General features: G+C 41.9%; 2 protein-coding genes across 3 annotated transcripts; both read left to right on the top strand.

The window, feature by feature from the left end:
• Window positions 1–250: 250 nt before the first annotated feature.
• Window positions 251–5124, top strand: LOC308123201 (uridylate-specific endoribonuclease C-like). The gene is made up of 7 exons (XM_080485552.1): window positions 251–300; window positions 1981–2080; window positions 2586–2697; window positions 2798–2919; window positions 3883–3995; window positions 4325–4478; window positions 4627–5124. The coding sequence occupies exons 1-7, from the start codon at window positions 290–292 to the stop codon at window positions 4885–4887; spliced, it is 873 nt and encodes a 290-aa protein (XP_080341678.1). The 5' UTR covers window positions 251–289; the 3' UTR covers window positions 4888–5124.
• A 1663-nt stretch (window positions 5125–6787) lies between these two features.
• cc2d1b (coiled-coil and C2 domain containing 1B) lies at window positions 6788–21744 on the top strand. Of its 2 annotated transcripts, none has more exons than XM_080486586.1 (26): window positions 6788–6871; window positions 7206–7295; window positions 7369–7504; window positions 9002–9105; window positions 9482–9583; window positions 10372–10515; window positions 11888–12224; window positions 12505–12623; window positions 13076–13148; window positions 13378–13455; window positions 13671–13816; window positions 13977–14049; window positions 14196–14335; window positions 14418–14547; window positions 14772–14944; window positions 15698–15823; window positions 16226–16284; window positions 16398–16514; window positions 17205–17278; window positions 18163–18221; window positions 18323–18374; window positions 18479–18578; window positions 19373–19463; window positions 19547–19669; window positions 19752–19798; window positions 20160–21744. In XM_080486586.1, exons 2-25 carry the CDS (start codon window positions 7230–7232, stop codon window positions 19761–19763), a joined length of 2634 nt encoding a protein of 877 aa, XP_080342712.1. In that variant the 5' UTR covers window positions 6788–6871; window positions 7206–7229; the 3' UTR covers window positions 19764–19798; window positions 20160–21744. The 2 variants fall into 2 exon arrangements, with proteins under 2 accessions (XP_080342712.1, XP_080342713.1); XM_080486587.1 differs by lacking the exon at window positions 6788–6871 and adding an exon at window positions 6941–6967.
• Window positions 21745–23335: the final 1591 nt, after the last annotated feature.

Here is a 23335-nt window from a genome sequence, read left to right as displayed (position 1 = left end):
GTCTAATGTTGGAGGCTGAATCCTAATTACTGCTGTTTAGCTGCAATTTGTGAGACTGAAATGATTCCTTCCATTTACTGATTGATAACCATTTAAAATGTAATAAACTAATTGAACTTTGAGTTTAGTAACAGAAGGGGGCGGGGTCCAGCCTCTTTCTCGCCTTGTGATTGGCTTCTTGCTTTGTAAACGTCATGATTGACGCCTCGGATTTGTCTTTTTGCCATGGTGTTTTTTTTCTCTGAGGATGCAAACAGAGAGAAACTTTTTTTTTCCACAGAACGGAAACATGTCGAGGAGGTGAGTCTATGATGCAAAATGACCGAGATTTATGCGATAAATTTGTGTTTCCAGGGCTGTTTTTTTTTTTCTCACTTTCTGTGCAGAGTTTGTTCATACTTGCTGTAACATTCATGCAGGTCTTGAAATGTTTGACGTGAACATGCATGCATACTGAAAAATGCATAGTTATTGTAAGTAATTTTGAGATAAATGTTTGGTTAAAAAGTCTATTTTTTTTTTTTTTTTTTCTAAAAAAACCCAATCCCTTTCTGTTTTCTTGTTCAACACTTTGTCCTGCCTGGTTCGGGACAGACAGTTGTTGTGCAGATTACAGGTTTGGACAGAGGATTTGTGGCGGATGTGTGCATGAGGGAAGTGTTTGGATGTGATAACAGAGCTGGATTACACAACCGTGCGAACAGAACTTCTTTAAAAAGTTGCTCCCTTGTGATTCTTATTAATGTGCCCATGCTAAATTAAAAACAGAGAAGTTTCTGTCTCAGCGTGTGCCCATTTCCTGTCATTGGCTTCTTACTCGCCACTTCTCCAATGTGTCAAACATTTATTCAAGGCACAGGCCAGCTTGGGTGTGGCTGTTAAATTGAGTTTCACAAACTTTTATTGATACTTTATAAATAAAGGATGATCTGCAATGATGTGAGTTTTAGTATTTGTGGTGTTGGATAACTTCATGTGCAAGTTTTTAGGTCATATTACACATTGTGTATAAAGCCGGGCAGATATGATCTAATGATAGAGGAGAGGACAGTAACTTCTTGTTGCCAGTTGTGTTGTTGAACAAAGTATGAACCAACAACGCCAGAAGGTTGTAAAAGAACTGATCACAAGATAACCCCAGTAATAAAAATGCCATTTGCATTTTCAAGATCATCTTCTTCATTGCAAAGGCAAAGACATTCATTAGAACCTTGATGAGAACAGTGATTCATATTCTCTTTGGGGGGTGGGTGGGTGGGGGGGGGGGTCTGGCTTGACTAGTCGTAAAAAGAGAGAAATGTCTTCCAAATGAGGACTGGCTGTGGAAAATCAAATGGAAAACAGACTTGCCCTACAGCCATAATCACTCTCGGTATTAGACAAGCATCAGGACGCCTCAATTTTCTCTTTGCTTTTGGAGCTTTGGAAGTTCTGTACAGTGCGAACATGTTTGTACTCTATTGCAGGTGTGCTCACTTTCAAAGCGCTCCAGGTACAAGGTTTCTCCCCACTTAAAATATTTCTACTTGTCCCGGCAGGAAAAACGCCAGTTAATTTTCATTTCGTTTAATTATGACTGCTTGATTTATAGGGGTCCGGCATTGTGCATGCTGGCTAACTTTTGTGATATTTTGTTTAATGTGTTCTTGAATTTTCAGACAATCCTGAGTTGTAATGTTATTGAAGACATTGTGAGTGAGCGTGTCATGGAAAAGTTAATGCTTCCTGATCAGTGATGGAGGAGCATGCTGTCTGACTGTAATGTCTGTTCATGTGATTTTCTTTTCTTTTTTTTTACATTATGTAATGTTAACTGTGTATTTCACCAATGAATCAGCTATCATAATACACAAAACCAGCGGGAAAGGATTGAACTTACTTATTGCCTGCATTCATGTTTGTTTCAGTGTCAGAAACGGACCACTGTCGTTGTAATGTCTCATTCTGCCTCGACTTAATGCCCTGTGTCTGATTCCACAGTCAGCAGGCCGACCAGGAGCTCACTGAGGTGTTAAACCAGCTCTGGCATCTGGACACCAACCGCCTCAAACCAGGGACAGACTACACCATTTCCCTTCAGGTCAGCACTGCCAGTCTGCCACAACCACGTCTTTGCTATGCAAAATACAGAGACACCGACACAAGCAACAATTGCAAACCTCATCTGGAGCTGAAAAGGGTTATAAATGGTATTGCACTGCGTTTGTGTCGTTGCTGTCATCTGGCCCACACACACTGTGATTAGCAGTATTTGGTCACAGCAGCAATGTTTTTCTTTGATCATTCTTGTTTTGTTGAGAAGTTTACTTGTTCAAGCTCCACCTAGTGTTAAAATGACAAAGTACAACCCAGGCACATGGAAGTTTCATGCAGAAGTTATAATTCAGTATATTAATAGAATAGATAGCTGGCAGCCGTTGACCACTGGCCCGTAGTTTGAACACATCCGATCTGGAATGTTGGAAGATATCAGACAGTTGAGTGTTGGGAAATGCTGACCTGTGTCATTTACTTTGATCGGGTTTCTTGTTTTCTGCAAGTACATCTGGCTGATCACTGTATTATCATTATTTTATTTCATCCAGGGGAGGGCTGGCTATGTGGCCCAGGGCAGTAACTATGCCAGAGACCGTGCCAGGGCTCCACTCTTCACCTATGTCGATGAAGACAAAATCAGGAATATCGAGACATATTCTCGTGAGTTGCAATATTTCTATGGCACAATTTTCCTAACGGCTCAATTTTGCAAATTGTTTCAATAACCAAATATTATTGTTTTATTTTTTTTTATGTATAGATTTCATCAACTTGTTGGACAACTATGAGATGTCCACAGGTGTGTCGGAGACCGTCACAATAAAAGAACACAAAGAGACCAGACTGTTCATCGACTCCATCCTGGAGACTGAGCTCATGAAGGTGCAGTCTCTTTACTCTAAGTCTCATACAAGGTTTCAAAACCGCCACAGAACACGGCAGCTTTCTTCACTCTTGCTTATTTGGTGTTTTATAACTTTTATGTTCGGGTGAGAAATAAATATCTTTTCTATCTATTATCTTCACAATCCCCTATTTTTCTCTTGCATATCAAAGAGCTTCATCATACTCGTATTGCTCTCTATATTATGAAGAATAGTTATATTTATAGAACAACTCAGTTATGTGATGGTAGTGTTTTTATTAGATTTTCCCCAGCCTCTTTACTTATCCGTCACTGTTTTTTTTTTTTTCTTTTTTCCCCCCACCTTTCCAATATCTTATACATCAATAAATCCACTAGTGGACTTCTTGTTTTGGCAGTATGCCTTGTACGTTCATTCCTAAATTATGATGCCTCCCTCTAGTGGTACTTGTCGGAAAGTCCTAAATATTTTTGTAAAGGTGGAATTGATTGGAAAATATCTAATATTTTCAAAATTAATAAAAAATATTTTAAACACCAAATTTCTATGTAAATCAAGTTATGTTTCTTCCATTTTAGTGTTAATATCATTGTGACTGTCCTACAATGAGATTTTTTATTGCGTCTTGACTTTGCTACAAATCATTTTGGGGTTTGGATTATCTGTACTTTTTTGGAAGAAACTTCACTGGTATGTCTCCGTCAGCCTCCTGTATGCACGTGTGAATGACTTGAAAACAGCAGTTATTCTTGATAAGAGATAAAAAGGAAGGGCTGCCTCTCGTTAGGATGAGCTTAGGTGCACGTTACAATGCTATTAGATTGCACAATAAATCCTCCTCCTATTAGGAGTAAATCTGGATCCTTTGTGCTATAAATCACTACTTTGTTAAGCCTCTGCTGCTGAGATAAATGAGAAATGATGAATCAAGATTTTTCACTTCCATACTTTTTAAAATATTTTCTTTTCTTACTTGTAGTGTGCGCACAATTATCTCATCAAGAAGGGGACGTCGCCATCAGACACTGGAGGGTTCAAGAGGCAGCTATATGACATCTGGTTCCGCCTTTACCACCGAGAGCGAGGTGGAGGGTGAGTCGACCGCCGATGTAACATGAAAACACAGGCGAAGGGAACAGGCACAAGTTTGGTCATTTGCTCAGAGGATGATCACAGTCAACTCAAGCTGTTTAGATGCAGTGAGACAGGAGAAGTATATTCTTGTACTACAGAGTATGCATGACAAAATCTAAGTTATTCATATGTGATTGATTATCTACTGATCATCACGATTGAACTTTTCTTTGTAAGAGAGTCAAATGTTTTTTCATTATGTCATACCCACAATGCAAACACTGTAGATAAGGGAGCTACTTCCCTTTTTCTTATCATTGCTTATGCTCATTCTATTTGAATTCTAGTGAAGATTCCTGTGGATTTGAACACGTGTTTGTTGGAGAAACCAAATCCGGTCGGGAAATTATGGGTCTTCACAACTGGGTCCAGTTCTACCTGCAGGAAAAGCATGACCATGTGGACTATAAAGGCTACAAAGCAAGAGACAAGAAAAATACAGTGGGTTGTTTTCTGTCTCAAATTATTCAATACGCAACCTGGAAAATCTTTTCCAAACACTTTCAGTCACTTTGGTGAATCAACAGATTGTCACCGATCAGCAAGTAAATGATAAAGTACCTGAGCCCACTTCATTTTTGTATTTCAGCCCGATGAGGACGACCACGTCCTCAATCTGCAGTTCAGCTGGAAAGGCTTGGTCAAGCCGATTGGCGGCTCCTTCATCGGAGTCAGCCCAGAGTTCGAGGTTGCTCTCTTCACCATCGTCTTCCTCATGTCCACTGAAAAGACGACATCTGTGCGGGTGAAAGTGGACGAGTACATGCTGGAGCTGGTCGTGTATCGGCATGGGAGATCTATTGGCACGTCCTACCCCAAACTGCTCAGCAGCAACAACAGAGATCTGTGATATCACAGCACCAGAGTGGTCAAATGTCTTTTAATTTCCACTTTAGTAAATAATCTTCAAACAAACCTGCAGGTTATTTTCACACAATATTACATGCAATGCTTTTGAAATAAACCTTCATAGATTTTTTTTCTCTCATGAGGAATATATATATATATATATATATATATATTGCCTTGCTAAACCGATCTGTTGTAGTTTGCATACTGTTACGAAAATAAACTTGCTTATGAATAGAAAATCTTATGTGAATTTGTATTTATTTTCCCTCTTTTAAATATTCCAGCCAGAAAGTTTAAATCTAAATTGGATATGTTGGAGCAAAATAATTTAAAAATTTGTTTTGTGTTTGCTGTGTGGTAATTTTTGCATCATTTGGATTTACTTGTATAATCTATTAGTCCTTTTACACATCTTTATGGTTATATTTTGTCAAAGATTAAACTTTGTGTGTTTCTTGAAGGCAGTGATGGATGGGGAATATGTTGTTGCTCCGATTCTGCACCATTGATTATCTGCCGTTTTTTCCATGCAGCTAATGGTTCCTCTTATCACAGACATCACATTCATTAAGTCTCGTTTCCCTGTGATAAACTCATATGACCCTGTTTGTACCTCCAAGTTGTGTTTCCATGCAGTTATTTTATTTTTAGGCCAGTTATGCACTGGGTGTGATTTGTTGGGTAGGATGGGAGCGCAGTGCAGAGGGATCAACCCCTCCTCAGGTTATGGTATCCCCTATGTGCTGAATTATTTCTATATCAGGAGGATAAGGTCTGTCTTCCTCTCACCGTGAATAAGGTGACTTCATGAGCAGACCCGATGAAACACATCAACTAGGTACATTTTAAAATCCATGTAAAGCAGTGCTGCTGACTCAAGAGTTTTACTTGTCTTAGAGGCTTATATCCTGCAAATGGCCTGAAACTGCTGTGCCTGTCACAATAAATATACATCTGATTTAATAATTCAAACTTGTTATATATTTAATATTTACATTTTTCTCACTTCTAAAATATGTGCTCCAATTAAATAAATGTTTTAAGCTTTACTTAATCATTTTATTCTATATACTTTTATAGTGGTGTAGAGAGTAGATTGCCTCATGACAAAAATGTTTGAATCCTTTCTGTTTCGATGCTCTCATGTTTTCGCTCTGTTCGTTCTGTGATGGCCAGACATACAGTGGACCTGGTGCACCTTAACTTTAATTCACCTGCCATCTGCATGAGTGTCACTCGACACTGGAGCGACTTGACGTGGCTGACCATTCCATCCAGGAAATAAGAGTGAATGTGGAAAAAAAAAACTATTTCTCCAAGAGGATTAATAAAGAATGATTTGTTTAGTTTAGTTGAATTTTATTGTTTGTTGTTTTAATTATTTAGAATACAATAAAAATATTTATATAGTCATGGAGGTTTTGTTTTTTAAAAAGATAGTTGCATTGGCCGGGAATCGAACCCGGGCCTCCCGCGTGGCAGGCGAGAATTCTACCACTGAACCACCAATGCGTACATACGAAAATGTGGTCCTAAAACGAACAAAACAATATTCTTACGGAGACGGTTGTCTTTCATTTGTTTTTCTTATTATATTGCTTGACATGTTGTAGTATTTTGACACTTGGAATGAAAATTACGTTAATCAATAAACTATTATTGTATCAGATTAGGTTGAATTCAGTTGAGCTATACACAATCTTCGACCAAATTGATTGATTAAAGCGTGAACACAGTTGTGCAGTTATACTTTATATGGTTAATTTCCTACTGTGATGCCAGACTTTATTATATCTTTACAACCTTCCTGTGCCTTCACAACGCGAGTCTACCTGTTAGACAGCGCGCGGGGCTCCGCTGACCCACCATCAGGACGCTCCCTGCTTCTGAGCATGCGCACTGGGACGATCCCGTCACCACGTCAAACCGCAGAACTGAAACTGTTTCTCTTCAAACTACCTCGTGAAGCGCTGAGCGACCAGGTAAACACGTACACTCTCTCTCCTCTCGCGGCGCGCGCATCTTTTGCGGGAACACTCACCCGCAGTGGCAGAGACACGCGGCTTCAAGTCGGTCAGGTAACTTTTTTCTGCGTGAGCCCCGTTAGGAAACCTGGTTAGCTCGCGGCTAATTCGGCTAACGTCTTCGTCAGTTGGCAGCTCGGACACACGCACGCGCGAGCATACACACGCACGCACGCACGCAGAGCTGGATGTTTGGGAGCCACCTGACAACAGCTCACATGACTTCAACTGGCTGATCACAGACACCGAGCAGATTCTCTGAGTGTGTTTTGTTTTGTTTTATTATCTTGAGGTGTCGACATCCCCAAAAAACAACATGTTCGGGGGGAAGAAGAAGAGAGCAGCTCAGCCCAGAGGCCAGGGAGCTGCTGCAGCCAAGCAGGTAACAACAAAAACAACAACAACTATAATCTCTGCTCTCTACTGAGTTCACTGAGCGCCCTGTCTGCTTGCAGATGGGTCTGTTTATGGACCCCGAGGACATGATGGGTATGGAGGAGAATCTGGACGACCCAGACTTGGAGGCTGAACTGGATGCCATTACTGGAAACAAAGCTGCTGCAGGAGGGAGAAACAGGCCCAAGGGGAAAAGTGAGTGGTGCGATTACGATAGACAATAGGAGCATGGACACACACCTTTATACTCGTATTACTATAGTACTTCTAGTTTCCTAATATTCATTTGAGGAATAGTTTGCTATTCATTCACACAATTAGGAAACCCTAGATATGCATAGGAAATGTTGAGAGGATTTTTCATCTATGGCAGTGATTCCTGACGGACTAAAGAGGAAAGTGAATCGGTCAAAAAGGGGGAAAGAAGAGTGTACCAATTGGGTTATTTACAATATAGCTTAATCTTACGGAGAGTCGCTTCAGTTTGCAATGGTAAAACTTTGGGTCCCTCATGAAACAGATATGGAAATATGAGCGTGAGTGTACTAGACACTACGTTTGGACATTAATGAAGGAGAAATGTGTTCGATTGGAAATTATGACTCGGATTTTCATTTATCCGACACGCCGACGTTTAAGTATCCTGGTGTAGCGTCTCAGTGGCCTCGACACTTGAAGTCCAAAACCGTCTCCTTCCAGTTGGTACACTGAGCTTCAGTGGAAAACAAGTAACTTAACCCTGGCAGGCTCCCAAAGAACAACATGTATGTGGTTTCTATGATCTCTGTTTCCCTGAAGATTCAATTTGATTTTATTATTTGTCATTGTATTCTATCCAGAGGAACTGTCTGGTTCAAAAACCATAGCCCGATTCGGTGTTGTGCCGCAGAGATGCTGAACTTTATAATGAAGAGACATTTGCTTTTGCAAAGTTTATAGCTAAGACCATGTTTATTGTATCCCCTGTATTAATGGCAGAACTGTTCTCATGCGAACCGATTTCTTTGAATTTGTACAATTTATTATTGAGCGTTGTTTGTTTGTCATGTGATTGTCTTTATTGTTTTGTTTTTTTTAGTAATTCATAGCCCTATTTTTTCTTTTCCTTATGAAGGTGGTTGACACTGAACCCAAGCGAACAAAATTTAGAACTGTAAACGAAACATAATGAGATTTTTAGTTATCTTCCAGCTCCTATCTGAGCCCGAGGCCCCACCAGTGATGTCACCATGTAAAATATATGTAAATGAAGTTTACAGAGTGCGTTGACAGCAGAGTTGGAATGGTAATTTAAACACAAATGCAAAAGACAAATATTAGAAACAATCTCAATTGTAAAGTCTAAAAAAAAAAAAAAGTCAGTTTTTTTGGGTGCTTTTTAGTGTCTTTATCAAGTATGTAACCAACAAATGGAATTTAAACCATTAAAATTCACTTTGTCACATTTAAAATCATCAGATTTTACTTAGTACGCCCGCAATTTGATTTAATATTTAAACTGAAAATGAAATAAAACAAATTCTAAAGACTAGTCTGAATACTTTGAGTGGTTTGAGCTCTTTAACTTTAGTATTTTTAAACACTATTTCAACCTGTGGTTGAGTAAAATTGACGCAGCGTAACAGTCGTCGCGCTTCAGTTCAAATCCGAACGCTGGAGAAGGAATTAAATGACAGAACGTTTGTGCCTCAGGTCCTCTGCCCATGGAAGACATTGCACGGATGGCGGATGAGTGCATGAGAGATGTCAATGACGACGACGATGACGATAATGTTGAGGATGATGAAGACTTGCTGGTTGGTGCTTTTTGCGTATTTGTATATTTATATCTTTAAGGACATTTTCTTTCAAAACAATGTGCAATTTCCTACACTGTCCTCTATTGGAGGGATTTTTCAGTGAAAGGAAATATGAATATAATGGACACAATAGTAATCCGATATCCCGAGATATCTTGATATGTAACTTCAAAAGCTGAAGGCAGAGCAGACATTCATGTACAGTTTATGATCCGGTGCTCTGACATCCTGTCCCCCTTTACATTAGAGAAATATTCCTCCACACTCATTCTAGTCTCTCTTCTCGTTCGCTCCTCACACTCCTGCCGCCCAGCCTCCTGTACCATCGTTCACACCGGGCTGTTGAGCAGTTTCAGTTTTGTTTCCCCGTCAGGCGGAGCTGCAGGAAGTGGTCGGCGAGGAGGAAGCCGAGGATGTTTCCTCCGCCGTCGCTGAGCCTTCTCAGGCTGAAACACCAGAGTCTCCAGTGGCGCAGGTAGCTGCAAGATACACCCGACACCTCCATTATACCTGGCAGAGAGTTGTTTCCTTGTTCCCTACAACTGGCTTCTACTGTCCATTGCATTTCTGTGGGTTCTCTAGGATAGGAATCTCCACAACACAGTTCAGCTAAATGTATTTATCAATACTGCACCATTGCAATGACAGACTTTATAGATAGTTTTTGTTATCTAATTTTAGCTTTATTGAACATTAAACAGCACACAAATGTGAATTTCCAGAAGGTGAAAAAATACATTTTTGATCTAATTTAAAAAAAAAAAAAAAAAAGATATGTAACTACATTAACTTAAGCTTAATCATAGTGAAAGAAATTCTTGAAAGGTAAGCAATCCACTCTCCACATGGCGTCATTTAAAAGTTAGTTGTAGTTTTTTATACACTCATAAATGTTTCTGTTTTTGACTTTTTAATTGTAGTAATCCTTTCAGTTTATAAAGATTGAAAAAAACACATCATCTGATGAGAAGTTGCGAAATAGTTTTTTTAATTTTCCTGATTCATTAAAGCTCACAAAAGGCTTAAAGATTTCCACTTAATTTGTAATGGATGTAAACTTTTAAATTCAGTGTTGTGAAATCACGGGGGAATATTTGTTCCCACTGCATTCCGATTCCTTGAGACACACCTCTTTGTAATAATTGAGGAAAACCTCCTCAGGAGGAGAGGATCTGCCGAAAATGCAGTCGGTGCATGAATCAGACAACTTTTGTCCAGATTTTAAATACCTGTATGTTGTCTTGCTTTCCCGTTGTGGAGCAGCAGGGAGCAAGAGTCTCCTCGGCGGCCCCCGGTACGCTCCAGCACACCCTGGAGGAGAGAGCAGCCATGTACAAGACGGCGCTGCAACACGCCAAGACCTCAGGGGAGACGTCCAAAGCCAGGAGATTTGACCGAGGCCTGAAGGTCGGTGACGTGGAGTTAGAACATGCATGCCAACAGCGCACATCCAGAATAACGTCAAACACGAGCGTCTCATTGAAAATAGTGTAGAGGCATTCACTCATTGGTCTTTTTTTTTTTTTTGGACAATTTGACATAAAATCAAAATAAATGGTGAAGTATTTTATGGAATATTACACATAATGGGATTTCTGCACTGCATCAGATTAAAGATATTAACTTTTAGTTACTGTTAATAGATATTTATTCATTCTAGATATGTAACATGTCCTGAAGCCTCGTTCTTTATGATTGTAGTACAACTAGCTAAAGGCGGTTATGCTAAAAGTATTAATACTTGAATACATTCCAACCTTTGAACTGTGATTAATGCATCATTGAGTTTATTGATTTGGTGTATAAGGTAAGCCATGTTTATTTATATAACACCCATTCAGACACAAGGTATTTGCTGTTTGAGAACTTGGAAACACATCAAGCTGACACATTTTGCAATTTTCCAAGAGGGATTATAATCCTGGTTTCTTTATGAAAAAACAAAGGAGAAATGTAAACACCCTGAAATAACAGCGCTTCTTCACGTTGACTTTTTGCTTCGTGTCTCTTCGAATGCAAATTGACGTCTGATTGCCACGACTTTTTTGCGTCAGACCTGGGAGAGGCTCGGACAAACTGCTGTTCACCAAATGAAAATGAGGAACTTTCTTTACCAGTCATTAGGCTGATGTGTGCACTGTGGGGGTTTAATCAAATGGTCCCAATTATGTAACAGTAAAACCCACATGGATTTCTTTATAGACTTTAAAAATATTGGTTTTGTTATATATTCTTCAAGTTTAACAACCAGAAGGCATGCCGAAAACAATATTATGTACTTGTCAAAAATATATTTTTATAATTCGATTCATATAAAAATCCTTTATATATATTATTATATGACACACACTACTGTTTTGGACTTAATGTAAAAAATGTTTGCGATGAACGATGACTTGTTGATGATACCGGCTGGGGTGAAAAGTTATAAATATAGTTTAGGTCTGTAACATTTACCAAACTTCCACCAAAACTAGACTCCTTGTTTCTACCACAGTTAAGGTTTGATTAATTGAATTGGGAGTTGTTGAATACGCTTCCAACACCAACAAACACGCCATCAACTGCAGAATCGGAGAAACACAACAGCGAAAGTCTTTTGGGATTCTTGCATCCCTGAAGGAGGACTTAAGGCTAATTGTCATCGTTGACATCAACTCTGAAAATCATAAAATGATTATAATATTTACTCGTTCAGATTGTGTCAGAAATAAGGTTGCAACAATTCTGCCTTCATTTCCCGGAGTCTTCAACTCTGAATGGCCGTTGCTCTGTACAGACGTTGCAGTCGATGTTGGCTGCTGTGAAAAAAGGTCGGCCGGTGAACGAGGCGGAGATTCCTCCACCTGTGGCCACTGGAGCCCCGAGCACCGCCCCGAGCGCCGCCCCACAGCCCGCTGTTCCTGCGAGGCCCGCCCCCCGTGTCCCACCACCTCCTGTACCTCCCCGGCAGAAGGCAGCCACGACCCCGCCGTCTGCGGTGCCGGTCGTCGTCACGCCAAGCAGCGAAGAAGAACTGTCGTCCGCCGAGACCCCGCCTGTTCTGAGCAGTCTACCGACTCCTGAGGAGCCGACTGAGGAAGCAGCTGAGGTCTCGCTGAACCGTCAGACCAACGGTCAGTTTCAGCTCTTCTTGTTACTTTGAGACCCGCTTTCATTATTAAAGTGATTCATGTCGAATTAATCAAAACTTAATCAAACTTCACACTAAACCATAGACACAATGGCACTCAGTTTGGTTTTGCTCCTGTATCTTATTTCTTCACCTCACATATAGACGTCCATGTCTACCCATAACAAACACTTTCTGTTCATTTCTCACAGTAGTCACACACTTTACTTTGAGTTGGATTTGTCGAGATGACTGTCAGTTGACGCCTGTTCTGTGAAAATTAGCCAACGATGCGACGAAGACGATGCTTTTGGAGCGGCAGAAGGAGTACAAGATGGCGGCTCTGGGAGCCAAGAAGCAAGGAGACGTGGAGCAAGCCAGGCTTTACTTCAAGACGAGCAAGGTCAGTTTCTTCTCTGAGCAGTAGCGTGAGGGGAATATGTTAATAGATAAGTCCTTATCAAGACAAGTTTAATCAGTAACATCCATCGTATAGATGAATACACAGCGTTTTTGTTGTTTCCGATAAACACTTGAACGCAGACAGGATTCCCTCAGCAGCTTCCCAACCGTATATTTCTGTTGCTGCTACTCCGTTCCTTTTTCCCTTGGAGAATTACAGCAGAAGAAGAATTTCTCTGCTTGTTGTTCTTCCTGGTTATTTCTCTGTTTTCTCGCTTCTTGTCTAAATTTGTAGCCTGCACTCGTTTCAGCCTGTTGCCCAACATTTTGCCTGCAGCTTTTCTCTCTGAGGAATGTGAAACATGTCAACAATGTGGAGACCAACAAAGACAATCATTATGTTTGACTTTGTTTTTCCATGATTGTTTTTTTTTTTTTTTTTTTCATTTGCAGAGGTTCGATGCGGTGATCGAGGCTCTGGACAAAGGACAAGCAGTGGACTTGAGCGGCCTCCCTCCACCTCCAGGTCAGAGTGAGAATCACCTGGATCACATACCACGTGTTATTTCTAGGAAATCAAAACAAGTCGAGCTTTAGATTTGATTTGGGAAACGATTCGGTGAAACGGAAATCTCTCAAAGAAAAAGAGTCACAGCCCGGGAAGGCATGGCTTTAGATCTGCGGATATAAAAACGATTGACTTCAGTGGACGGATGTGAGGTTTGTAGTTTCAGCTGATGGTTTCTGTGTTGCAGGCGGAAGCTCGGCTTTAGTGAGCGAATCTCCCTCGGGCCAAAACGCTCCGGTCGCCAAACCGGCTGCAGCGGCTCCGGGTAAGTTTGCATAGCTCCAGGAAGAGGATTTTAAACAGCGAGGTGTTGCTACAAAGAAGAAAGGCTTTAGGAAATTGATGAAATACAGACGTTTGGGCCTTCCTACAATGTATGGATAAGAGGTTTCTGTCTGACCCTGTTATGTGTGATAACATTCCTTTATGAATTCTCAGTCAAACTGAGACTGAGTGTGGAATGTTGTTTCGCTCTTTCAGCTGCGGCCGTCCCGTCGACTCCTGCAGCCCCCAAAGACGTGCTGGAGGCTCTCGAACAGAGACGAGCCAAGTACGTGGAGGCGTCCGCTCAGGCCAAGGCCAGCGGGGACGACCGCAAGGCCCGAATGCACGACCGCATTGCCAAGGTACGAGAAGAGGCCTTTTCTCCCGAGCATCTGTGATCCTCGTCACAAAACACTGTTATCAAAACTGAAACACGAGTCTCCCTCAGAAAACTTCAACTTACCCTCGTAGCTCAAGATAGAATACACCGTTTCAACCACCTTTACCTCTCTTGTCCTTCAGCAATACCAGAGCGCCATCCGTACCCACAAGTTAGGAAAACCTGTTAACTTTGATGAGTTACCGGTTCCTCCTGGTGAGATCCTTCTTTATATTTAATAATATCATATTTACTGAACGATGCTGCATGTTGGGTTTCTCTCATTAAGCTGTCCATTTGTCGGTTCACTGGAAAAGTCTGTCACTTGGCCCAAAAAGTCATTTCTAGCTTTGGTCTTTCAGGTTTCCCCCCGATCCCTGGTCAGAAGGCCACCGGTGCCGCGCAGGGCTTCATCACGGCGCTGGAGACCGCCAACAAGCTGGCCTCAACCGATGTGACTGAAGCCGCAGACGAAGACGACGATGAGGGCAAAGAAGAAGAGGTGGGCCGTCACGTCGATATCATATAAGATGGTGGTCTGTTTACCTGGACAGGCTGTTTGTACAGTGTTGATTCTGTTCTAGTCAAAGCCGGCTGATCCAGGGGAGTCAAAGAAGCCTTCGTTAGACGTCTCCTCTGCCGGACAGGGGAAGAAAAAGTCTCCATCAGCTTCACCGGACAGAAGCAGTGCCAGAGGAGGACTCTCACCAACAGGTCAGGGCCAAAAGGACCACTGCAGCGCCTTGAAGTAAAACAAAACAATTATTGAGGAGCCACATTTGGCTCCAGTTGGTTTGAGAATCCATGTCATTCTCACCATGGAGGACGCCACAGTGTAAATGGATTCAAACAGCTGTGATGCAGCACATGTGTCGACCTGAACCACCCAAAACCACATTCCCCTTATACATGTGCGTCTCTCCTTTTTAATCCTGCAGCGGTTCAGCAGCTGCAGTTCCTGGAGGGTCGGAAGAAGCAGTACATGAAAGCAGCTCTGCAGGCCAAGCAGAAGAACGACATGGAGCAGGCCAAGGTTTTCCTCCGCACCGCCAAGGGCTTCGACCCCATGATCGAGGCCGCACGCAGCGGCAAATCTGTGGACATCAGCACGGTGAGCACAGTTTCATTCCGCTGGGATTTACCCCGTCTCCACTTCTACAAAGATGCCCTGATCTCATTGTTCTGTATTTGTAACATAATGAAATTATGATCGAGAGACACTAAAAGTAGATGGTTCTCTGCTGAAAAGTGACTTTGTTACTGTGAATCTTTCAGCGTACGTCATTGATTACATTATTATTCATAAATTGTGAATATTTTTCAAAGAATTCAGAATTTCCCCTTCAGGTATATTTATTAAGAAGCCAGTTTATCAGAATATACATCTGATTTTTAAGTAGGTCCAAGTAAAGCCAGAAATAAATGAGGGCTGAACCGGAGGCTCCCATCCTGTCACCGCTGAGAGGATTGGTACGCGTTCATCTCCTGACCATAAACCATTTATGATCTCTAAAGTTAAACAACGACCAGAAAGTAGTAAAATGAGGCTTTACGTCTATACGGTGGTCATTACAGTTACCAGCAGGACATCCTCTTTATGGTCAAAGTTCACCATCGCGTCACATATCTGTAACATGAGCTGCTTTGTACCTTCAAAAACAAACAGTAATGTTAAAAAAAAAAACAACTGCCAGATGATGAGAGTTTAAATTATCTCGGGGATTGACACAGAAGCATCAACTCACTCCACATTTTCTAACAATCCCACAGTCAGACCAGCTGTTGTAGTTATTGTGTTGGAAACAAGATGCTGTCATTGCTGATCAAGTCCTGCCTTGACTGGCTTTCTGTGTTCTACCTGCAGGTTCCGTCGCCCCCTGGTGACGAGGAGGACGACTTCATCCTGGTCCATCACAGCGACGTGCAACTCTCGGAGAAGGCTGAGGAGGTTTACACTCAGTTGGTCAAGATCCTGAAAGAGCAGTACGAGGTACAAAACACCTCTGATAAGTGAAACAATAAATTCATCAAGCAGTCAAAAGAAGTATTGTTTTACCCATACAAAAGAAATAATGTTTAAACCCCACAACCATTGTTCTTTTAACCCACAATCTATTAGTATTTCAATCACATCTTGTAAAAGTTCTGGAGTTGAAGACAACAGAAAACACTGCCTCCACTTTATGATGAGGAAATAACTCAACATTGAACGTGAAATAAAGGACAACAAGGTGTAACATAGAGACTAAAATACAGTTTTAAACAACACTTCTTATTTTAGAAAGTATTTCTCAGGTAAACTAGGAGGTCTGGGTTTAAACTGAGTTCAGCTATTTCACTGCCCTGCTTGATGTTTCTCATTTTTTTCTCTTTTTTTTTCCTCCCTTTCTAGAAATGTTTGACCCACTCCAAGCAGTTCACCCACCTGGGCAACGTCAGCGAAACAACAAAGTGAGCTCTGCCTGCCGTTCATGCTCCGGCTTCACGTCTGACCATAAACCTCTCCACTGGTTAAATTTTTACGTGACGATGGAATCCCTGTGAACTCTGTGTGTCTGATTCAGGTTTGAGAAAATGGCAGAAAGCTGCAAGAAAAGTCTGGAAGTCCTGAAGCTGGCCCAGTCCAGAGGTCTGCCTCCTCCAAAACATCACTTTGAGGAGAGGTCGTTTCACACTGTCCGGTAAGCACGGCTCAGAATGAACAAATGGGATCAGGAGGCACAGACTCTTGAGCTCCTGCAGGACAAGAGAGAGAGAGAGAGAGAGAGAGTGCACAGACGACATATGAATGTATGGAGAGTGAGAAAAGGAGACAAAAGGTGGCCCTGGAGTCTCAACCAATAGCAGCTTTTATAGTGAATTTTAACAACCAGAAAAGATTTTAACTGATTTTAACAGAGCAGACTGTGTGTAACTCTTCAAAATATTATGGTTGTTAAAAGCTTTATATGTTTAAAAAAAAAAAAAAAAAGAATTAAAGTTTTTATTTGCGATTCTTCATGAAGCCAATCAAGAGTAAAACATTATCAAAATTCTTGCTGCAGCATTTTGAATTGAGTGCAGATTTTTCATAGAGTTATTAAGACGCCCTCATAAGTAGGAATTATAATAATCTCTTGTGGAAGGAACCATTGATGACGCAAACTGCTGTCGAAACAAAGGGTCTGTGCGAGGTGCGGTCTTTAACGGTCTAAACCCAGACATCAAGTGAAGAAATGATTCAGTGTGTTGGCTAGTTTCATTATTTAATTGTTTACAAGCTCCAGCTGTAAAATGGCGTGGCGTATATGTCATACCGTCTTCCTTTGTTTTTTTGTTTGCGTAGAAAATCAATAAAAGTCACAGTATTGCCTTCTTTTTCTGTCTTCCAGGATCTTTCCAGAGTTGAGCAGCACAGAAATGGTTGTTGTTATTGTGAAGGGGATGAATCTTCCTGCTCCCAGTGGTATTTCCCCACCGATACGTCTCCACACATCACTCTAATGACAAACTGGGTCAGCTGTGTTTGTGCACTTTCTGGGAAAGACCGAGAACTCAGTCCAACGTGCTCCGTCAAAAACACAAGCAACACAAGTGTGTTTGGAATATCTGATCCGAGACCAACACACAAATCAGTGGGTGGCTCAAGTCATAGTTCAGATAAATAGTTTTTTTTTTTTAAGGATCAGCTGGTTGTGTTTTCACCTTTTTCCATGGCAGATTGAATCAAACTGCTGCTCTTCACATAAAACAAGTCGAAATGTTCACAGGCCATGAAGCTGCTGTGTGACGAATGAACAGTTCGTATGAAGGGGAGAGGAAATCAGTATTTACTAGGGATCAATAAGGAAAGGTGTTATGATGTGCTTCACTGGTAGAGGGCGCTGGAGAGATTGTGAAATCGTGGCTTTTGCTCCTGAATTTGGGAAAAAAAACAAAAAACCTCACTTTGTCACCAGATCACATGTGGCGAGCCTCTCGTCGGTGTGAGCGCCGCAAATCAAAATGGAACTTTTTCCTCTTCTAATAACAAGAGATAATATCGACCCTGCTTTCGGCGAGCCGCTCCACTTTGCTTCAAATCGCTCCATTATAAGACGCTCCTGACCGGCACCAGATCATTCGAGCTCTGTGACGGATTTGACAGCGTTGGACTGTAATTTTCAAAATAAAACCAACATTGAGAGGTTGAGCGATGAGAATGTCCCGCTAGTGTCACAATAAGTGGTGATTTCAGACTAAACTGCACCACTTCTTGTCACTGCAGTTTTGTCTTAAAAGCATCTCCAGGGCTTCACACGGCTTTGACTACGGAGCAATGTTGTATTTGTGGCACTTCCCTTCCTGCAGGAATCCAAACCAACGACCTGGACGCCTACGTCAAGTTTGAGTTCCCCTTCCCGAGTACGGTAAGAGCCTCAAACGCCGCTCATCCCTTTTCCTCTGCCCCCCCCCCGCTGAAATGATTCCTCCCATAAAAAGTTCCCTCCTCTCCTCTGTTTGCGCTCAGGAGACGCCACAGAAACACAAAACCGCCGTCATCAAGAACACCAACTCCCCAGGTGAGGCGGGAAGCCTGCTTCAGGAGCATTTCCAAGAGATCTCATGTTATCAGACCCCCTTAGTTTTGTGTCCTCCTCTCTTCAAATGTATTTTGTATAACCAGATTACAACCAGAGCTTCACGCTGTCCATCAATCGGAACCATCGAGGCTTCAGGAGACTGGTGGCGTCAAAAGGCCTCAAGCTGGAGGTGCTGCACCGAGGGTGAGACTAAAGGTTTCTCTTGTGGGGGGGGGGGGGGGGGTTACTGCAACACAGTGAAGAGACATTTTGATTCTTCTCATCCATTTAAACACTCGGTGTGAATCTCATTATTGTCCATAAGAATGTATTTCCAGTAAGAAAGTAACCTAAATGTTATGATAGTAATTGGTTTAACCTCTGAAGGACCGAATTTGAGTTGATTTTCTGTGATTATTGAAACTCAAATGTGTAAAATGACTGAGATGTTTAAAACAACAGCAGCCGTCATTGAAACAGAAGAAATAGAAATTAGAAGGTAAGATCAGAGGAGCTCATTGCACAAACAAAGAGCATGAACACCCGTCTTGACTTGTCCCGTGAGCTGACACTTCAAATCGCTGCTCCATATTTATTTTTTTTCAATATTTCCAATGAGGCGTGTGGAGCAGCTCGCTCAGATCCGCAGAGACAAATGAAGTTTTCAAATCCGCCCTGACGGCTGCAGGCAGCCGGGGAAGAGACGCTAAAGCTGGAGTAACGTGATCTCTCCTTCTAGATGTTGTGAGGAGAGAAAATAAATCATCTGTTGAAGAGGCCTCGGTAACGCCGTTAGTATGAAGCTCGTGTTAGTGTCGATGTTACAACCAGTTCTTCGTGGTCGGACATCCCAGCTTCAGACCCCTGATCAGAGTCCAGGAACATTTTCAGTCATTCACTCTTCGGTCTCAACGTATCGACTGTTTTGTGGTTTTTTTGCACAAAACGACATGAAGTTCAGAGGTTCCGACTTAATTCACGGCGCCGTTTCCTCTCAGAGGCTTCCTGCGGAGCGACAAGCCGGTCGGGTCGGCCCTGGTGAAGCTGGACAAGCTGGAGACGCAGAGTGAAACCAGGGAGATCGTTGAGGTGAAAGACTCGACACCGGCGGGTTGAACAGAACGAAGGCATTCAAAGCTGTAAAGCAACACGTGGGGTGTTTCTGCGTTCAGGTGATGGACGGCCGGAAAGCCACCGGAGGTCGTGTTGAGGTGAAGGTTCGACTCCGGGAGCCTCTGAGCGGTCAGGACTTGCAGACGAGCACCGAGCGCTGGCTGGTCATCGACTCGTCGCAGGTAACACCAGAGAGAAACACAAATCATTCATGCTGCCGGAGGGTAAAGTTGTTTACTTCACCTGATTCCGTTCGTCTCAAAGGTTCTGATCTAAACACTTCTGGAAAGTTCCAGATTGACGAGATGAAGGTAAAGTTAAATTTTTTTATTAGTTGAGGTTAAAGGTGCAGGATTAAAGATTGATGTAATGTTCTCTTTGTCCACTGGGTGGCAGTTTTTTTGTAGCACCACTTTTGATGAATTTTCATGAAAAATAAATCCAATTGTAAAATCCTATTTTGTTGAAATGTCTGAAATATGGCCTCTGTTTTCATATTTTATTTCATTTAAAACTACAAGTAATTGAACTTTTTGCTCAATGAAGCGATCCGAGATCGTCTTAAAACGCTGTAAATGGAAAACTTTGTGTCGTCGGCATGACTATTCAAGTGTGTGCTGAGAACTTTTCCATCGTGGAGAATCCTCTGACTGCAGCTTGTTCACGTTCCAGATTCAAAAGAGACTCGGTGGCGGACAAGAGGCGGTGAATCAAGATTCTGGATTTGTTGGATACGTTGGACTCAAACCTTCAGGTCTTTGAGCTTGTGACTTTTGCACATTTGCACGACGTGAGGTGGGGGGGGGGGCGGCGGCGGCGGCACGCGGCCCACCCCTCCGTCAGTCTGCAGCCCGACGAGCGTCTGCATCAGGAAAACTGCTCCCGAGCTGCGCGGCTCCTGGGAGGCCTCGGCGTGGAGCGACTCCGCGTCCCCGCCGCCTGTTAACGTTTAGTAAATATATCCAAGATGGCGCGCGTGCTCCTCCCATTACTCAGCTCTGGTGGCTGCGGCGGCGCCGATGCACTAATACCAAAGTAATCACTGTTGCTGTAAAATCCCGCGTAGCTGAAATCGCCTTTAGCTGCCGGACGGCGTTTCGGCACCGTCCGCGTGAGCTTCAGCGGCGGCTTTGAAAGAACACGATGCTACACGAGGTACAAAATGCACTCCTCCATTTTTCTAGTTTGGCACTTTCGACTAAAACGTGTTCACTGAGGCGCAAATAACCTCCTTCATGCCACGTTGATTTGTTTACACTCGTAGAGCACAAACCTGCAGAATCGGTCCGGCAACCCGCAGCTTTCCCAGGGTTCACCAGAAAGTAGTTTGTTTTTAACAGGTTTCACTTTTCCTAACTCGCCTCGGAGGATCAGACGAGCTGCTTTACCTCTTTTCTCCTCTTTAAGCTCAAACAAAAGACACGTCAACATCTCCGATTCTCCTAAAGACACTTCAAGCTTCCCGTCAGTCCTCGGGTGCATCTCAGAATATGATCCTTCAAGTTGCTTTATTCCTACATCGTCTTTCAACAAAATAAAAACACGGCTCATGTTCAACAAGAGGCGTTTCTAATGAAGTGGCTGCTGAGGGTTTGTGTACACAAACACAACATGCAAACATCCAGGATGTGAAAACCAGTAGAGGCTGAACGAAAGCAGAAATAATATATTTGTAAAAACGTACAGAGAGTTTTGTTAGTATGTGTGAAGCCATAAAGTGGGAAAATATACGGGGGGGGGGGGGGGGGGGGGTGTTGATTAAAATTAAAAGTGGTAAAACGTTTTGGGTGTTTTTGTTTTCATTTCTTTATCTTCAGGTAAAAACAAACAAATATCTGATTTATTTATTTTTATAGCTCACAAATACACCGAATTAAAAAATCTAATAAATCCAAAATGTAGTTTCACTGAATGTTTTTCTTGGTATTTGAACTATTTGAGATGCACCTGCAGAGCGTTTTAAAAAAGGTCACTTCACTCAATAACTCCTCGCGCGTCAGATGTTATACTTCTTTTGTTTAAACGGCGCCAGACCTGATGAGCATGAGGTTCATATCATGTGCCGCCACGTCTCCCATCGCTTTATTTGTGGAAGGTCGATACTGTGAAACTAAATGCAATTCATCTCTTCTCTTTTTAAAAGTCCAGACTTTCATTCTTTGCAGAATCCCGAGTTTATCTTAAATCTTTCTGTTGTAGCTTCTCCCCTCAGGTAAAGCGAGTCATTTGAGTGAAGTGATTTTAATAAATGTTAAGTAAAAAAAAAAAAGCCATGAAAAAAAAAAATAAATCTACACTGAGCCAACAGGGAAACCTCAACAAGCGTCACATTTCTGTGTCTTGGATCGGAGGTTTTCAAAGTGAGAGGACGAGCTCGTCCAAGTCGCCTCCACTCCGCACGTGCTTCGTAGTCGCTATCTAAAGGCAATAAAAGAAACTTCTTCAGCTGTTCTTACCCGTTACTTTGCACTAAAGCCCCCCCCCCCTCACACTTTGAAAACCGCCGATTGAAATCATTGTGTTTACTAAGATCCAGGATGTCACGTTTGTATAATTCAAGATAATCTAAAAGTCTTGTTGACTGAATTTGCTTCTCCTGCTTTAAATTGTATTAAAACAAAAACAAAAAAAAATCCTGGTTTTATTTGGTCTTTTTTTCCTTTTCCATCTCGCCAAAAACAAGCACAACAAAAAGTCACTTTTCTATAAGTTTTTATTTTACATATACTACAGAGGTTTTTTTTTGTTTGTTTTAAAGACCACTTTCCTGCACATCGGTAGTGTAAAAAAAAAAAAAAAAAAAGATGTACAGGGTTTTTGGCTTTTCAAACATTTTTCTGACTGATATTTAAAAAAAAAAAGTTTAACAAAATGAGCGTTTTCGACTGGAAGGATGCAGAATCGACCGTTTTCCTGTTTGCATGCAGTGCTAAAACGTTTGGATTGTAACATTTTACCCCCAGAAAAAACCCAAAATAAATGCTACGTCAGTCAAACAAATTGCACCTTTTTTGGGGGGATTCAGGACATATTGCACACATCAGAAAATGCCAAAAAACCGTTTTTTTTTTGTTTTTTTTTAAATTAAAAGAAAAATGTGAAGTCAGAAAAATAAACCCTTTTGCCGATTAGTAGAAACGGGCGGACGCCGCGCGGCGGAGACACAGTGATTGAGCGACGTCCGTCTCTGATCACAGTAAAAAAAAAAACCGCGTGGTGACCTTTGACCTTTGCTACAGTGGCGAGGGATGGAAACGGAGCGAGAAGGTCAGAATCAAACTGCAGATTCTCCTGTGATTGTCTGATTGTTTGCGGTTTAGCAGGACGGTCGCTGTACAGAGCTCCTGGCCGTGGCGGGGAGCTTCATTCCATTGTTTTTGGTTGATTAGTCCGGCCAGAAACTAAAAACAAAAACAAAAGAGGATTACATTCTTCATTTCTTCCGTTAGGTCCACGTTTGAAGGAGAGCGCAGTCCCGAGCTGCAGGTCCGATCAGTCTGGATTTCAGGGCTTTGGAAGGATGCGGAGAATTAAAATAAAATGGGTTTTTTTAAAATGAGATGAAATACATTCAGCTTGGTGGTTTTTTTTTTTTCCCCTCTTTCTTTCTTTCCGCAGGATTGTTTTCCCAACACTGGACGTAGCTGCACACTTTGCTCACGCTTGCTCTCCTGGAAATGGCTTTGAATCCAGTGCACTGCTTCTGCAATTTAATACAGTCCTTATAGATTCTTTAATATATTTATACTGTATATATATATTTATATATCTTTACATCTCTGACAGGGATTTTCTTTGTGATTAAAAAGACACGTGGAGGTTGTTTTTTCTTTCTCCGCCACCGAGAC

The sequence above is a fragment of the Lipophrys pholis genome (genome assembly GCF_963383615.2).
Source record: "Lipophrys pholis genome assembly, chromosome: 1".
NCBI classification, from domain to species: Eukaryota; Metazoa; Chordata; class Actinopteri; order Blenniiformes; family Blenniidae; genus Lipophrys; species Lipophrys pholis.
This window is presented reverse-complemented; position numbering and strand designations above follow the sequence as displayed.

What these genes read in the sequence shown, in the direction of transcription:
- LOC308123201 (XM_080485552.1), top strand. An exon ending in ACTACACCATTTCCCTTCAG is followed by an intron (nt 2,081 to 2,585) that starts GTCAGCACTGCC and finishes TATTTCATCCAG; the next exon opens with GGGAGGGCTGGCTATGTGGC. An exon ending in CACCGAGAGCGAGGTGGAGG is followed by an intron (nt 3,996 to 4,324) that starts GTGAGTCGACCG and finishes TTTGAATTCTAG; the next exon opens with TGAAGATTCCTGTGGATTTG.
- cc2d1b (XM_080486586.1), top strand. Translation starts at nt 7,230, where the DNA reads ATGTTCGGGGGGAAGAAGAAGAGAGCAGCTCAGCCCAGAGGCCAGGGA. An exon ending in ATGAGGGCAAAGAAGAAGAG is followed by an intron (nt 14,336 to 14,417) that starts GTGGGCCGTCAC and finishes ATTCTGTTCTAG; the next exon opens with TCAAAGCCGGCTGATCCAGG. An exon ending in CTGGAGGTGCTGCACCGAGG is followed by an intron (nt 18,579 to 19,372) that starts GTGAGACTAAAG and finishes GTTTCCTCTCAG; the next exon opens with AGGCTTCCTGCGGAGCGACA.